Source organism: Oncorhynchus gorbuscha, linkage group LG02 (assembly GCF_021184085.1).
Source record: "Oncorhynchus gorbuscha isolate QuinsamMale2020 ecotype Even-year linkage group LG02, OgorEven_v1.0, whole genome shotgun sequence".
NCBI classification, from domain to species: domain Eukaryota; kingdom Metazoa; phylum Chordata; class Actinopteri; order Salmoniformes; family Salmonidae; genus Oncorhynchus; species Oncorhynchus gorbuscha.
In genome coordinates this window covers 87,549,443-87,563,309 of record NC_060174.1, presented here as the reverse complement: position 1 = coordinate 87,563,309, position 13,867 = coordinate 87,549,443, and the positions used below count along the sequence as shown (strand labels likewise).

At 41.8% G+C, this 13,867-nt stretch overlaps 1 protein-coding gene across 2 annotated transcripts; it reads left to right on the top strand.

Annotated features, from left to right (window-relative positions):
* The first annotated feature begins 239 nt into the window (after positions 1 to 239).
* LOC123994689 (myb/SANT-like DNA-binding domain-containing protein 2) lies at positions 240 to 11,565 on the top strand. 2 transcript variants are annotated; one of them, XM_046297603.1, is made up of 4 exons: positions 240 to 725; positions 8,904 to 9,159; positions 9,523 to 9,589; positions 9,828 to 11,565. In XM_046297603.1, the coding sequence occupies exons 1-4, from the start codon at positions 285 to 287 to the stop codon at positions 10,771 to 10,773; spliced, it is 1,710 nt and encodes a 569-aa protein (XP_046153559.1). In that variant the 5' UTR covers positions 240 to 284; the 3' UTR covers positions 10,774 to 11,565. The 2 variants fall into 2 exon arrangements, with proteins under 2 accessions (XP_046153559.1, XP_046153550.1); XM_046297594.1 differs by having other exon boundaries at positions 240 to 740.
* The last annotated feature ends 2,302 nt before the right edge of the window (positions 11,566 to 13,867 follow it).

Here is a 13,867-nt window from a genome sequence, read left to right as displayed (position 1 = left end):
AGCATTTCGCTACACTCGCATTAACATCTGCTAACCATGTGTATGTGACAAATAACATTTGATTTGATTAACACGCAGGCGTCACGCAGACATTAGTAAGGTATTGGTATCATGTCCTGTCAGTCAGACGTTCAATGGTAAGCGACAGTCACAAGGAGGTACGGTTGCCTAAGCTTAATTCTGGCACATATCACCCCCCATACATACAGAAGATGTATATCACATCCCCTTCCCTTTTGACGCCTGCTACGTTAGGCTACCCTCCCCTTAGCAACAGAAGAAAGATGGCGGCGCCCTGTACCTCTAATCATTCTCCCGAGATATCGACGCCGTTAAAGATGCCAAAAACAGAAGTTCCATCACCAGAATCAGAGGATTTGAGTGACAGCAACCAATATCATTCCAATCCATCCACACCTAATCGATTCTCGCCTCTCAACGTAGGTATGACGATTTCTGGGAGCGCAGGCCGAAGTGGATCGGCCTTTGCCTCAAATAGCTTCACAGCTTGCCGAGGGATGTCGTGGACCCCATCCGAAACAAACGCCCTTATTGCGGTGTGGGGCAATGAAAGACTAACGGAGGCACGAATGCAGCAATTGGAGGTTGCAGGCACCGTTTTTTCTGGAAAGGCCCCTGGTCCCGCAATGTACGAGCGGGTCTCACGAGCCCTAGCAGAGCTCGGCTACGAAAGGACCCCATCCCAATGCAGGGAGAGGATGAAGGTAATGGGGGACAGAGTAAGCATGTTCATCTATCACATAGGTAGTCATCTGTCAGATGCTTGCCACTCTTCTTAGGCAGTAACTGCGTGCTATGTTAAATCATGTAATGTTAACCAGGGATGTTGTCAGTGTTACAGTAGCTTCCTAGCTTATGCCCATTGACTAACTAACGTTAGCTAGCAAGCTAGCTAGTCATATGTAGCTTGCTAATGTAACGATTCAAACCGTAGGTACGTTTTAAAAAATTCAGTAAATTGTTAAGCTAGTAGGTCACTTTCAGTTGTATTGGGTTGCACTACAACAGTCCGTGGGAAGCCTTACTGTGCCTGTGTTGTGGGCAGGATGGTTGTTCCTTGTGACGGGCGAATATGTAATGTAAATATGTAATAGATCTTATTATTAAACCGACTTTCCAAACGTGGGTCTGTTGTAGACAGTGCAGCACTTTTGTTTTGACATCAGGTAAGCAGACAGGAAGTGTGCCTGCAACAGACTAAAGGCAGCGATTTTTATAACTAACCCAAGATAGACCAGAGTCTGTCTTTTCCAAGGGGAGAAAATGAATCATAGTGGGCAGAGCCAAGCACGAGCTAGGGAGGTCCTATTGGCACATTCTATCATTTATTTATTTGCATATTTCCTTTAGGGAACTAACGGAAATATGCACTACTTCTAAACAACAACATTTTGGGGAGAAACTTTGGCAAAGGGTAAATTCTACAAAACACAGTCCACTCCTTTTGTTACAGATTTTAGTTTTGGACACAGAAAACTATGGATATGAAATGGTTCATCAATGAGAAAATTAGCAGAATGTCAATCTTGCTCCATCTTCTCCCACTGCCGGCCACGGGGCTTCTTCTCGTCGCTTTGTAGTGAGTGGAAACACCAACCTAAACAGACCCAAGAACAATCAGCCCTGAACCCGAATGAACCCTACAACAGCCAGACCTAGACCCGACCCATACCCTAACGGGTTCGACCCAAGTGGCAACATTTTTTTATCAGCCAACTTTCTCTTCTGGTTAAAGAATATGTTGGCTAGTCCATAAATCAGTCAATAAATTCACCTTATTAGCGTAAAATAAATATGCTATAGGCTATGCAGAGATACGGTCGGGTCCACTCGGATCTATCAGACTTGGGCCCAAGGGAAAAGTTAGAATTTTAGACCCGGACTCGCTCAGGTCCCGGGTTGAGCCTCTGGTATTCAGGATTGGGTGGACCTGTGAAGACCTCTACAACAGACCCACGTTTGGAATGTCTGTTTAAGTGATAATGACCTCGAAGCCGGTGTTTGGAGGATATATTGGCAGTGGGTTTTATTCGGCCTGAGACGAAGTCGAAACACCAGCTTCGAGGGCATTATCACTTTCATATATATATACACATGTTCAAATAATGATTGACATATTTTCATAAACTTTTTATTTTAATGAATTTATACATACTATTTCATCCTTCCACGAGATATAGTCCCAACACAAATCTAGGGTTTCTATTGATGCTGGCTGGTCATTCATTTTAGTCTTTTTGTTTCATATCTATGGACACAAACCTACGGAGGTCCAGAGAGGACATATGAATTAAAAAAGTATTCCCTTGTTATGTCAATCACAACTTATTTATCTCATGATCACTACATAAAGTTGTTTTGTCAAGATCGTAGGATCATTTTCTCGTGATCACGGCGTAATAAAAATAAGAGTTATATATAGAAAAGACACCAAGAGACACCAAAAATACTATTTACACACTTCATATATACAGTGCCAGTTAAAAGTTTGGACACACCTACTCTTTCCAGGGTTTTTCTTTATTTTTACTATTCTACTACATCGTAGAATATTAGTGAAGACATCAAAACAATGAAATAACACATGGAATCATGTAGTAACCAAAAGTGTTAAACAAATTCTTCAAAGTAGCCATCTTTTGCCTTGACGACAGCTTTGCACACTCTTGGCATTCTCTCAACCAGCTTCATGAGGTAGTCACCTGGAATGCATTTCAATTACCAGGTTTGCCTTGTCAAAAGCTAATTTGTGGAATTTTTTTCCTTTAATATGTTTGAGCCAATTAGTTGTGTTGTGGTGGTATACAGAAGATAGCCCTATTTGGTTAAACTTCATATTATGGTAAGAACAGCTCAAATAAGCAAAGAGAAAGCACAGTCCATCATTATTTTAAGACATGAAGGTCAGTCAATCCAGAAAATTAAGAACTTTGAAAATTTCTTCAAGTGCAGTCGCAAAAACCATCAAGCGCTATGATGGAACTAGGTCTCATGAGAACCACCACAGGAAAGGAAGACCCAGAGTTACCTCTGCGCCAGAGGATACATTCATTAGAGTTACCGGCCTCAGAAATTGCAGCCCAAACAAATGCATCAGAGTTCAAGTAACAGACACATCTCAACATCAACTGTCAGAGGAGACTGCATGAATCAGGCTTTCATGATCGAATTGCTGCAAAGAAACCATTACTAAAGGACACCAATAAGAAGAAGAGACATGTTTGAGCCAATGAAACACAAGCAATGGACATTAGATCGGTGGAAATCTGTTCTTTGGTCTGATGAGTCCAAATTTGAGATCTCTGGTTCCAACCACTGTGTCTTTCTTAGACGCAGAGTAGGTGAACGGATCTCTGCATGTGTGGTTCCCATGTGAAGCATAGAGGAGAAGGTGTGGGGGTGCTTTGCTGGTGACACTGTCAGTGATTTATTTAGAATTCAAGGCACATTAAAACAACATGGCTACCACAGCATTTTGCAGTGATATCCCATCTGGTTTGCGCTTTTGTTTTTCAACTTGACAATGACCCAACACACCTCCAGGCTGTGTAAGGGCTATTTGACCAATAAGGAGAGTGATGGAGTGCTGCATCAGATGACCTGGACTCCACAATCACCTGACCTCAACCCAATTGAGATGGTTTGGGATGAGTTGGACCGCAGAGTCAAGGAAAAGCAGTGAACAAGTGCTCTGCATATGTGGGAACTCCTTCAAGACTGTTGGAAAAGCATTCCAGGTGAAGGTGGTTGAGTGAATGCCAAAGCTGTCATCAAGGCAAAGGGTGGCTACTTTGAATAATCTAAAATATGAAATCTATTTTGATTTGTTTAACAATTTTTTGGTTACTACATGATTCCATATGTGTTATTTCATAGTTTCAATGTCTTCACTATTATTCTACAACGTAGAAGATAGTACAAATACAGAAAAACCCAAACTTGACTGGTACATATTCATATATACAGTACAGTTAAATTAATCTTTAGAAAGAGGAGAGGCGCTATGATTAAATAAAACATTCTGTTTTTAAAGCTAAACTTGCTTTTTGCCACCAGTAACTTCTAGCATTCCACGATGTCATGTATATAAATGAGCAATGCATTAAATCTATTTTGGGTTTGGGTACAGTGAAGAAACCAATAGTGGTGGTGGTGGATAGTGGTGGTGGTGGATGTACAGTGCATTCGGAAAGTATTCAGACCTCTTCACGTTAAAAAAATAATAATAAATACATATGATTCCAAGAACATCATATGTATTTATTTAAAAAATACTAAAAAATACATTGGCCTTATTCTAAAATGTATTAAATTAATTGTTTTCATCACTCTACACACAATACCCCATAATGACAGAGCGAAAACAGGTTTGTAGCAATTTTTGCAAAACAACAACTGATATCAAATCTAAATGTATTTGTCATATGCACCGAATACAACAGGTGTACAGTGGAATGCTTACTTACGGGCCCCTAACCAACAATGCAGCTTCAAAAAAATATGGATAAGAATAAGCGATACAAGAAATTAAAGAGCAGCAGTAAAATAACAGTAGCGAGACTATTTACAGGGGGGTGTACAGATACAGAGTCAATGTGCGGGGGCACCAGTTAGTTGAGGTAGTATGTACATGTAGGTAGAGTTATTAAAGTGACTATGCATAGATGACAACAGAGTAGCAGTGGTGTAAAGACGGCGGGGGGGGGCACTGTAAATAGCCATTTGACTAGCAGTATATCCTTCGCGTTGGGCTCGTCAGTGTCGTGAAAGGAAAAAAAGGATTCTGTTAGTCCGTGGTGAGTAATCGCAGTCCTGATGTCTACAAGTTATTTTCGGTAATAAGAGACAGTAGCAGCAACATTATGTACAAAATAACGGAACAAAAAACACAATCGGCTGGGGGGCATGTAAAACGTCTGCCTTCTTCTCCGGCGCTATCTTACAATAATCCATCCTAACTTATTTACATGACTCAAAATTTAACTGAGGTGAATCCTGTTTCCATTGAAAATCCTTGATGATTCTACAGCTTGTGGATAAATGCAATTTGTTGAACATGATTTGGAAAGGCACAGAACTGTCTATATAAAATGTCCCACAGTTGCCAGTGCATGTCAGAGCAAAAACCAAGCCATGAGGTCAAAGTAATTGTCTATAGTGCTCCGAGACATGATTGTGTCGAGGTACAGATCTGGGGAAGGGTACCAAAACATTTCTGCAGCATTGAAGGTACCCAAGAACACAATGGCCTCCATCATTCTTAAATGGAAGAAGTTTGGAACCACCAAGACTCTTCCTGAAGCTGGCCACCCTTCCAAACTGAGCAATCGGAGGAGAAGGGTCGTGGTCAGGGAGGTGACCAAGAAATCGATGGTCACTGGCAGAGGTCCAGTTCCTCTGTTGAGATGGACAACCATCTCTGCAGCACTCCACCAATCTGGCCTTTATTGTAGAGTGGCTAGACGGAAGCCACTCCTCAGTAAAAGGCACATGGAGTTTGCCAAAAGGCACCTAAAGGACTCAGACCATGAGAAACAAGATTCTTTGGTCTGAGGAGACCAAGATTAAACTATTTGGCCTGAATGCCAAGTTTCACGACTGGAGGAAACCTAGCACCATAATAATTATAATATAATAATAATAATATAATAATAATAATAATATATGCCATTTAGCAGACGCTTTTATCCAAAGCGACTTACAGTCATGTGTGCATACATTCTACGTATGGGTGATCCCGGGAATCGAATCCACTACCCTGGCGTTACAAGCGCCATGCTCTACCAACTGAGCTACAGAAGGACCACCATCCCTACTAGAGGTCGACCGATTATGATTTTTCATACCATTTGTATTTCATTAACCTTTGACTATTGGATGTTCTTATAGGCACTTTAGTATTGCCAGTGTAACAGTATAGCTTCCGTCCCTCTCCTCGCTCCTCCCTGGGCTCGAACCAGGAACACAACGACAACAGCCACCCTCGAAGTTAGCGCGAGCTAACTAGCTAGCCATTTCACTTCGGTTACACCAGCCTCGTATCGGGAGTTGATAGGCTTGAAGTCATAAACAGCACAATGCTTGACGCACAACGAAGAGCTGCTGGCAAAACACACGAAAGTACTGTTTGAATGAATGTTTACGCGCCTGCTTCTGCCTACCACCGCTCAGGCAGATACTTAGATGCTCAGTCAGATTATATGCAATGCAGGACACGCTAGATAATATCTGATAATATCATCAATCATGTGTAGTTAACTAGTGATTATGATTGATTGTTTTTTATAAGATAGGTTTAATGCTAGCTAGCAACTTACCTTGGCTTACTGTATTCGCGTAACAGGCAGTCTCCTTGTGGAGTGCAACGAGAGAGAGAGGCAGGTCGTTATTGCGTTGGACTAGTTAACTGTAAGGTTGCAAGTTTGAGTCCCCCGAGCTGACAAGATGAAAATCTGTCGTTCTGCCCCTGAACAAGGCAGTTAACCCACTGTTCATAGGCCGTCATTGAAAATAAGAATATGTTCTTAACTGGCTTGCCTAGTTAAATAAAATTATTAATATATATAATTATTTATTTATTTTGAATCGGCGCCCTAAAATACCGATTTCTGATTGTTATGAAAACTTGAAATCGGCCCTAATTAATCGGCCATTACGATTAATCGGTCGACCTCTAATCCCTACGGTGAAGCATGGTGGTGGTAGCATCATACTGTGGGGATGTTTTTCAGCAGCAGGGACTGGGAGACCTGTCAGAATTGAGGGAAAGATGAACAGAGCAAAGACAGATTGTTGATGAAAACCTGCTCCAGAGCGCTCAGGACCTCAGACTGGGGTGAAGGTTCACCTTCCAACAGGACAATGACCCTAAGCACACAGCCAAGACAACGCAGGAGTCCTTTAGGACAAGTCTCTGAATGTCCTTGACTGGCCCATCCAGAGCCCGGACTTGAGCCCGATGGAACATCATGGGAGAGACCTGAAAATATCTGTGCAATGACACTCCCCATCCAACTTGAGAGCTTGAGAGGATCTGCAGAGAAGAATGGTAGAAACTCTCTAAATACAGGTGTGCCAAGCTTTCTTTTTTGTGTGTAGATTGATGAGGAAAAAACAATAGTCAATTTTAGAATAAGTCTGTAATGTAACAAAATGTGGAAAAAGTCAAGGGTTCTGAATACTTTTCCAAATGCACTGTAAATTGCTGAGGTAGTCACTTGGAGAAAGCTCAAGTACACAGTACAAATATCGTAAAAAATTATAGATTTCATGATGTAATTACTATTCAACAAAACTTAATTAAGGCTTGATATTACTTATATGCTTTCTAAATATAGCATAATGAAATTATAAAATTAAGATTTCACCTTCCTTATAACTGTTAAATGCATATTTGTATGTTTAGTGTTAGAGGAAAAAGTACTTATTTTCTAAAGGTCTCTCTTGATCAAAACTTCTTCCCCAATTGCTGTGAACGTCTCAGAACCTTAGCTTGGCTTCCTGAACTCGTTAGCAACTTGCCTTTCACCTCATTAATTTGTCCATCAATGACAAACTATTAATTATTTTTGATTGATGGCTATAAATCAATCTCTGAATTGCATTGCTTGGTCAGTGGCTGTGATGTAGGGTTCAGCCAGGAGTTTATGGATAGTTGAAGAGTGAACTAAATGGTAGGAGGGATATCCCATCTTCAAGTGGTTTCAGATCATATGTCACACAGGCTCAAAATACTACTGTGTCCGTTGGAACCATGGCTATCGCTCAATGTAAGCCATTTTGATCTACAGTGTCCACAGCCCTATTTATAAGCGAAAATGTTGGTCGGAACCGGTACCAGAACCACGCAGGTCCCCTTACAAATAAGAGGTGCTCCCAAGTCTGTCATTTATCTTGTTTTGGTAAAATAATTTCTTTTTTTTGTTTAGTTATGGGGGCTCTAACAGTTCTTAACGGGTGAATGTTTGTCAACAGTTGGCAAGAATAATTTTACAAATACTCCAAGTGCTTAATCTGGTTTCTCCTCCATATACACACCAGACCAAAATAAATATTTTACATCTTCAACAAAAGAGTCCTGAGACTGGTACTTTGGCTTTCCTTATTATTACCATAATTTTATGGTCACAACAGCCAATGGGAACTGCTATTGCTTTGGAGCAAAGCTCTGCAAGCATTGGTGAAGATATGATCAATACAAGTGGATGTGACAGCCATCACTATTGGTTTACACTCTAGTTGGCTGAGTGATAACCTGGGTCATGTTACAGACGTTAGTCACAGTAAGAAGCCTCCTCTTGAGAGAACAACTAGATGATAACCAGTCGATGTTGTTGGATTGCGCAGTGAGATGGAACAGTAAATAGGCATTTCAACATCATAGCCTTGTGGAATAGACACCAGGTAGAACGCGGTTTAATCCAATCAGCGTCCAGGATTAGGCCCGCCTGTTGTATATTTAATACCATCCTTTAGATATTTGTTGTCTGTTTCTTCCCGTCATAATGAGCAACTGTCCTGCCCACCGGCACAATAAGTTGAAATGGAACTTCTGGCTTACCATGGGCTGTTTTTGTGCAACCCAATACAGTTGAAAGCAACGCTTGTGTATGTAAATACACCCACATATCTAAAAGCACCCAGATCGCTATCAGGAAAGCCAACTGGAAGTTTGCATAAATATCCTCAGCTATATGCATTTCAAAGCAAATAATTTCTGTAAATGTATGTAGCCATTCATTCATCTTGAGCCCAGTCCTTTTGTGGGTGATTATGCCGTCTCTGGTATATTTGTGGCATTGGACAGGCCTATAGCTAGTCTAATAGCTAACACTAACTTCAAGATCTTCCTCTGAGGTTCACACACCCATTATGACCCGCAGACGCTGCGCCGGTGCTATAGCAGAGTGAAGGAGCATGGCGTCGGCAAGAGGAAAAGTAGCTACTCCATCGAGCAGCTGGAAAAGGTGTTTGGCCAGGGAGGCTGGGACTCCCAGACGTGTGCCCCCGTCCTCATCAACAGTAGTGGCCTGTACCAGGAGATGGAGTCTGACGGCAGCACCATGGAGGACTTCTCCCAAGAAGACTGGTGCAACCAGGTGCTGGCCTCCGCCTTCCAGGAGGGAGAGATGGAAACTGGTGAGTGGTGGTGATGATGATGATTCTGGTGATGACATAGGGAAGGGGTCAGCAGACTTATTTTTTTGTTAAAGTTGTGGGTAGACTATCCAGGGGACTGGTAGTTCTTATTAGAGGTAGCTATGAGAGTGTGAAACATTTGAAAGCACTGCCTTCATTGTTGGTTAAGGGCTTGTAAGTAAGCATTTCACTGTAATACTTGTTGTATTCGGCGCATGTGACAAATAACATTTGATTTAGTATGCAGGCTCTTCCTTCACTGTCAAAATGAATACTATAGGAGTAATGAGCATATATGCCTGTCAGGGTAGCGTTTGATGTGTTATTTTGATGATAACAAATACTGTTCCTTTATTTCTTCAGAGGAAACACAGCCGCCAAAGAATGCAAGTGTCGTGCAGCTTCGACCTGAGCCCTCGGAGCAAGTTCAGTACGTGTTTTTGCCATAGAATTAATGACACCTGATAACAGTACATGTAACATGGATACAAGGTCAAAATAAATACTTTTTACTGCCAAGATGTTATTAAAAACAAATCACTGACAGAGACGTGTCACTGCATTATTCTACGTCCAGTCTTCATAAAAATGTTTCATCTGTTCTCATTACCAACCCTCCACTGGTTCCAACCTAATCTTGACCGTTCATGTATTTCTGTCCCTCTCAGGAAACAGGAAGTGATGCAGAATGTGGTGCGCATCCTGGAGTCGGTACAGGTGAAGTGGGAGCACTTCCAGACATGGACTGACTTCTCCAGATTGCACCTCTCCAACAAGCTGGCCATCTTTGGTGTGGGCTACAACACACGCTGGCACGAGGACGTCTGCTACCACTACGCCGAGATCAGCTCCCAGGTGCCCCTGGGTAAGCGGCTGCGCGAGTACTTCAATCCGGAGAAGGCAGAGGGCCGTGTCATCATGACCAAAGTGCAGAAGATGAACTGGAAGAACGTTTATTATAAGTTCCTGGACATCACCATTAGCGAGGCGCGCTGCCTGGAGCTGCACATGGAGGTAGACTGGATCCCAATAGCACAGTCAAGGGTGACGGGCTGCAGCAACGGGGCCTCCGAGTACCTCCTACCCGGGGGAATCCCTAAGACTTATGGCCTTTATGCCATCGGTTACGAGGAGGTGTCAGCGGAGTCAGACTACACAGGGGAGGATGAGGCCCCAGACTCTCCGCTGCAGCACCAAGACTCTGACCAGAGCTTGCCTCTCTCTGGATCGTCGGGCTCTGGCGGGTCTGGGTTCGAGAGTGTGGTGGGCCCGGGGGGGAGAGTGGGGGAGAAGACGGTGGCCAAAGTGACCTACTGCTACCTGGGCATCGCAGAGGAGAGGACCCTACAGCAGTGCCTTTTCCAGCACTTTCAGAGCTCAGGCAAGCACTACAGCCGCAGGCAGCCTTCGGCCGTCACACGCTTCCTCCAGGGGAACTGCAGGGGCACCGGGCAGCAAGCCAGGGAAGAGGGCCTCTCCATGGGCCCTGAACGCTCGGCCATTTACATCAAATTTATCGAGGTGGAGCTAGATTTCCTCTCTGCTGGCTCCCTGGTGGAATGTCTAGAAATTGCAGTTGGTTACTCCTTAAAGTACAACAAAGCGACATTGTAACGCATGTTGTTTCGATTCCCATTGACTGAAGGATTGAAAGAGGGCCAGAGGGACATGCAGTATCTCTTTCTCCCAATTTAAGTGCAGACCTGAGTTCAAATACTATTTGAAATAATTTTGAGTACTTAATCTGGGCTTGATTGAGCTTGCCTGGGACTATAAAAACAATAGAATAGTCGCAAAACTGCAAACCCCACCCATCTGACACTCCAGGCAGGCTGAAGCAAACATCAAAAAATATTTGAAAGATTTAAAATAGTGTTTGAACCGTGATCTGTATACACGCTATCTAATCAGGGAATGTGAGAGGGAATGGCTAGTGCTGGATGCATTTCCCTACCTCGAGGATATAGCAGGGGATATATATTAAAAGATTGTGTGTGCGCTTGTTTAAAAACTGCCTTTACATTTCTTAGACTTTGGATGTCTATCTTCAGGTCTAAATTGCCACAAAAAGATCCAGGGGTAAAGATCATGTAAGGAATGTGAACCAATTGAAAAGAGGACCTAAAGGGGAAATATGAATGGATATATAAAATATTGAAGATCTCTATATAGAAATATATATTTAAGAATATATATTGATGTTGTCAAGCATTCCAGTATTTGCAAACATATGACATTCAAAGAAGTATGTTAATGTTTTGGTGTTTTATTATATATATTTTTTATTATTGGTTAACAGTCTTTGTGTATTATTGTTTCCAGGTCACAGTCTTGTATGTTTACATGTTTAGAAAAAACAATAAAACGGGGCGCTGACCGTCATTTGCCACTCACAGATTAGTTTTAGGTTCCGGTGTGCTCATTTGTGGGTGTTGGGTGTTTGCTATCTAGTGATGACCTGTAGGTTCTATCCTTCCTTGCAGAAAAGCCCATGCTTCATGCACCACTTTGTCACTAGATGGCAGCAAATAACAGGGTACTGAGAAGCTACAGGCAGAAGGCGAATACCTGGCCTGCTACATTAGGTTAGTGAATCCCTAACTATGGGGGGTGATAAGTTCCAGAATTAAGCCTCATGTGTACACGTCATGTAGACGTAGTGTTCACGTTGTGTAACGTGGCACTGACACATCATGTCAGTTTGCTTGTAAGTTTATTATGAAAGATCGTACCATGAACGCCTTAAAAACATCTACATGTGTAACGCATCACGTGTTACTTTAAGTGTGTTTAGTTTATTATAAAAAATCGGACCATCAACGCCTTAAAAACATCTACATGTGTAACGCATCACGTGTTAGTTTAAGTGTGTTTAGTTTATTATAAAAAATCGGACCATAAACGCCTTACAAATGTCTACATGTATATGATTTTGAAAAAATATTTTTCATTGGCAGCGTAATCTACGGTAATCAATTTAATTTGGCGATTTAGCTAAAATAGGCATATCAGTTCTAGAAAACTTTAGGCTGGTTGATATCGCAGCCAGCCACCATTACTGTGTAGATATGCCTATTTCTCACATCAATACAGACACAAGGGCTTCTTTGTTGGAGGTAGCCCTATTCAGAATTAAGAGGTAGCCTAGGTCTCTAGTGGCGCATTTAAAAGAACTCGGAACTCTGCAATCTCTGGGGGGGGTTCTGGGATTCTTTTTTGTTTTGAACGGTCATCTAACTCGGAACTCTGCAAACTCTGGGGGGGTTCTGGGATTCTTTTTTGTTTTGAACGGTCATCTAACTCGAACTCTGCAATCTCTGGGGGTTCTGGGATTCTTTTTGTTTTGAACGGTCATCTAACTCGGAACTCTGCAATCTCTGGGGGGTTCTGGGATTATTTTTTGTTTTGAACGGTCATCTAACTCGAACTCTGCAATCTCTGGGGGTTCTGGGATTCTTTTTCGTTTTGAACGGTCATCTAACTCGGAACTCTGCAATCTCTGGGGGGGGTTTGGGATTCTTTTTTGTTTTGAACGGTCATCTAACTCAGAATTCTAATTCAGAAACTCTGGCATCTTTCTCTGACCTGAAAATCACTAATGTTATGATTTGACCTCGTTTTTTCCCCGGGGTTTAACAGACACAATCACAGTCATCCTTAGGCTATACATTTCTGTGGAGATGTCTTATGGTTAAAAGCAGGGCTTGAATTGAGGCGATATGTGAGGATAGAGGCCTAACCCTTGTAAGAGAGACAGGCAAAAAGCATGCTACCCCTTGTTTACTTAGCCTAGATCGCTTTTTTCTAAGGCTATAACAATGATTAACTCCATGATTATTTCCGCATTGTTTACTAGCCTATCGAAGGTCTTGCTCAGCCTCAACATTACAGGAAAATTTGCTTATTTTATTAAATGCTCCTCAATTTAGAATATTAGTGGTAGACTATACCAAAAATACCAACAAAAAAAAAGATAAAATCAGTAGGGGTCAATGCACAGACCAAATATCTTAACAGATCAAAATGTTTTTATTCTGGAGAATCCCATTGAATCAGGCTATTCATTTCAGTGCAGTTGCGTTCTTACACATAACCTTAGCCTAAAAGTAATCGAAAACACCCTAAATGTTTTGATCACAGATCATGATGAAGCCTGAACATTTCAGCAGTTTGTCATTGATTTAGTCCACAATCGCCTATAGATTTGATACACCTGAAGACCTGTATTTAATTTGGATTTGACAATCAATAGCCTGACTTTTTCCCATGTCATATTTGTTACCAATTAGGCTAAATGTATTCCTATTAATACGCTTTTATTTTCCTATGATTTTGCATAGACATACAATTGCGATGTAATGTTATTTATCATCTTCTATGTTTTATGAATAAACAGGCATCGGGGGGAAAAAATAGAATTTTGATGATCCATACACATTGTTACTTACCATATAAAAAACTTTGGCTAATTTCCACTCCATTCATATACAAATACATTTGATTCATACACTGGTTTGTCTAGCTGGCATGTTTTCATTTTAAACAGGCCTTCCCTTATCTACACTGCAATAATATGTGGATGTCGATTATGGCAGCCCCCCACACCTCTCTGATTCAGAGGGGTTAGGTTAAATGGGCCGGCAGGTAGCCTAGTGGTTAGAAGGTTGTGCCAGTAACCGAAAGGTTGCTAGATTGAATCCCCAAGCTG

What these genes read in the sequence shown, in the direction of transcription:
- LOC123994689 (XM_046297594.1), top strand. Translation starts at nt 285, where the DNA reads ATGGCGGCGCCCTGTACCTCTAATCATTCTCCCGAGATATCGACGCCG. An exon ending in TGAAGGTAATGGGGGACAGA is followed by an intron (nt 741 to 8,903) that starts GTAAGCATGTTC and finishes TATGACCCGCAG; the next exon opens with ACGCTGCGCCGGTGCTATAG. An exon ending in GGAGGGAGAGATGGAAACTG is followed by an intron (nt 9,160 to 9,522) that starts GTGAGTGGTGGT and finishes TTATTTCTTCAG; the next exon opens with AGGAAACACAGCCGCCAAAG.